At 34.4% G+C, this 2,969-nt stretch overlaps 1 protein-coding gene across 1 annotated transcript in view; it reads right to left on the bottom strand.

The window, feature by feature from the left end:
- Positions 1-2,969, bottom strand: part of LOC106869597 (uncharacterized) — a 296,444-nt gene that overhangs the window by 135,938 nt on the left and 157,537 nt on the right. The window contains exon 8 of the mRNA XM_052968067.1: positions 371-540. Within this exon, the coding sequence (XP_052824027.1) occupies positions 371-540 (170 nt within the window). The remainder of the gene's footprint in view (positions 1-370; positions 541-2,969) is intronic.

The raw sequence follows: 2,969 nt of genomic DNA, 5'->3' as shown, positions 1-2,969 counted from the left end.
TGGCCTTCATAGGATTTTCGAGCGAGATCGTTGCCAGTGCCCCTGGACTGGATCTTGTGCGGGTGCCACATAAAAGACACCATTTTGAGTGTGGCCGTTGCCAGTACCGCCTGACTGGCCCTCGTGCAGGTGACACGTAAAAGCACCCACTACACTCTCGGAGTGGTTGGCGTTAGGAAGGGCATCCAGCTGTAGAAACTCTGCCAAATTAGATTGGAGCCTGGTGTTGCCATCCGGTTTCACCAGTCCTCAGTCAAATCGTCCAACCCATGCTAGCATGGAAAGCGGATGTTAAACGATGATGATGATGATGATGATGATGATCAATATTCTTTGTTTATTTGTTTAAAACAGTGTATGATATAATTACCGTTTTAATTTTCCATTTGCAGGTTTTTTAATAAATCCTTCACTTTCTAATCTATGAAATAAGCCATGAGCCACAGTATTTTCCAACCCTAATTTCTTTGTAAATCCATGAAGTGTTATCTTACTTTCTTCAGTACACAATAAAAGTACCCTTCGCCATATACATGTAGTCTAGAGTAAAAATAGAAAAATATAAACATAAATCTTTTTAATTTTTGTTTACAATCCAGCATTGTGTACATAAAGATTAAGCCACATAAGAAACAAAAAATTATAAACATACTGTGTCACAAATTAGTGAATAAATATATTATTTCTAATACATTGTTCATAAATAGTAAAAACCTGCCTTAAACAACTATAAATTCATACAAATTTTAATTCTGTTCTATTTCAGGTTTTTGAAATTTGAAATTGATATCATGAGGTTGTTTTCATAAAATGAAATTATAAAGAGTTTGAACTGAAATTTGATTATTTGAAAAAAAATTCAGTTTTTTTTTTTCATAGAAATTTGATCTGCTTTCAAATTTAGTTTCCCACTTGTATCAGAGATTATAATTTATGGAAATATTTCAGCAGTTGTCATTATCAAGGTGCCTCAATGAACTTTTCTCAAAGAGATATATAGCATAGAGCTAGCCAACAGCCTAGATAGGTGCAAATATGAATGTATAATCTGGGTATAGAAGCTGAAGGTTTTGAAGCAGTTACCCTTAGTTATCCTCTTCTCTTTGATTTTTGAAGAGATATTCCCATCAGTAGGGCAACTGACCTCTATAGAAGTTCATACTTTTTCTTCTCTGTCCCAAACAATAACTGGTCTGTTACATTTGCACTTGCTAAAAGTTTTGCTGGGAATATTTCACCAAAAATTCCTTGTGTTGATGTTTATGTATGTATTTGATAGTAAGAGAATTCTTCAAATATATCCGAAGACAATCTTTTTTGAGATGGCCTTGTATATTGTTTTAGAAATAATGTCATGTCACATGAAAAGATAGTATTTTGATGATAATTTTTGGCAGCTACTGACCACATGTGTGATGTCTTTCCACAGAGATGTGACATAATCAACATGCTTAGTTGCATATTGGGTTCCAAGAGCTTCCCTATGTTTTGCACTTATTAGGTATTTTGCAGCAATCATTTGCTCTTGGATTGAAAATGCAGTTTTCAAAGTGTTATGATATAAAAGTCATGAGTTCAAGAAAGGCTGCACTTCATGCTAATATTAGTGTCATCTTTGAGTCTTCAGGAAACATAGCCATGAATGATCTTTTTTTGATATATTGAGCATTTCACATCCAAGTTTTCTTTGAGATATGTTAGTCCAGTTATTGTGGATTTTAATGTTTATGGAGTGGATTTTTTCTACATACCAGTCAAATACCCCAAAAGTTGGTAATCAGCACTGGTACTACGAATGCACTGTAGGATATTGTCTTATTGTAAGAAGAGAGATCCAACGCCATATTTTTCTATGTTTGATGTAATATTCTTGAGTCACTCTGTCTTTATTCACAGCACTTTGATAGGATATGTTTTCATCAATGCCTGATATTTGTAGCAGTCTTTGTGTGGAATAGGAGATTGATACGTAAGTTTTCGATTTAGGGGGATGACTTTCTATGTTCAGTAATCAAATACAAACATTTCTTTTGATCAAATTCCATTCCTATGTCTGCTGAAAATGTAATTAACTCCAGCTGTTTTTTTCTTTACATTGTAAACATTTTTAGTATAGATCTTTAGATCATCTACAAAGAAATTATGGGTGAGATTGCTATCTCTAACAGTAGTAGATCCTAATAAGTAATCATAAGATTTCTGAGAAATGATAATAGATTTAATGTTGAAATAAACACCATTACAGAAAGACTATCTGCTTGGAATATTCTTTTTGAAATACTTATTACAACAGAGACAATCATTCCATTCTCAGCTGTAAGTGTGAGGATTCTTGCCCAGGTCTTTGCAAGCCTCTCAATGACAGCAAATAAGGTAACAGGTACTTTTGCCAAGTGTAGAGACTTAAGCAGCCATGATTGGGGAATAGAGCTGAATGCTTTCTGATAACTGAGCCACACTGTCACAAAGTTTCTGTAGTGTTTTCTTTGGACAGCACAATTTTGCTTATCACACTCCCTTCTTCATAAACTACCATGTTGTGGGACTCAGAATGATCATGGAAGAATTTGGTGAGGCAGCTTGGGTAAAGCTTATACATAATGTTTTAGCAAGTAATGGGCCTAAAGTTTTCTGTCTACTTAGTGGTTCATTCTTAGTTGCAAGATTTATCATTGCTATAGCAAACCAATTTGATATGTCAATCTTGCCTTCCACAGTTCTTTTGAATGTACACATTAATGGCTTTCTGTATCCAACTCTTAAGTCTCTTCCAGGTGCCTTCCCATCATACAGTTTGCCTACAACTATGGTGCAAAGTTGATTGTATCTGATTTACTGCTGATGTTACGGTATTGTTTTATAACTGAATTCAGTCATAAAATCTCTCTTCATTCCAGATCATAGAACAGAATGATTCAAGATCTTTTTGAGAAAGGATTTCTGAAAAACAATGTTCTCCTTCCTGGATG

The sequence above is a fragment of the Octopus bimaculoides genome, chromosome 5, assembly GCF_001194135.2.
Source record: "Octopus bimaculoides isolate UCB-OBI-ISO-001 chromosome 5, ASM119413v2, whole genome shotgun sequence".
NCBI classification, from domain to species: Eukaryota; Metazoa; Mollusca; class Cephalopoda; order Octopoda; family Octopodidae; genus Octopus; species Octopus bimaculoides.
This window is presented reverse-complemented; position numbering and strand designations above follow the sequence as displayed.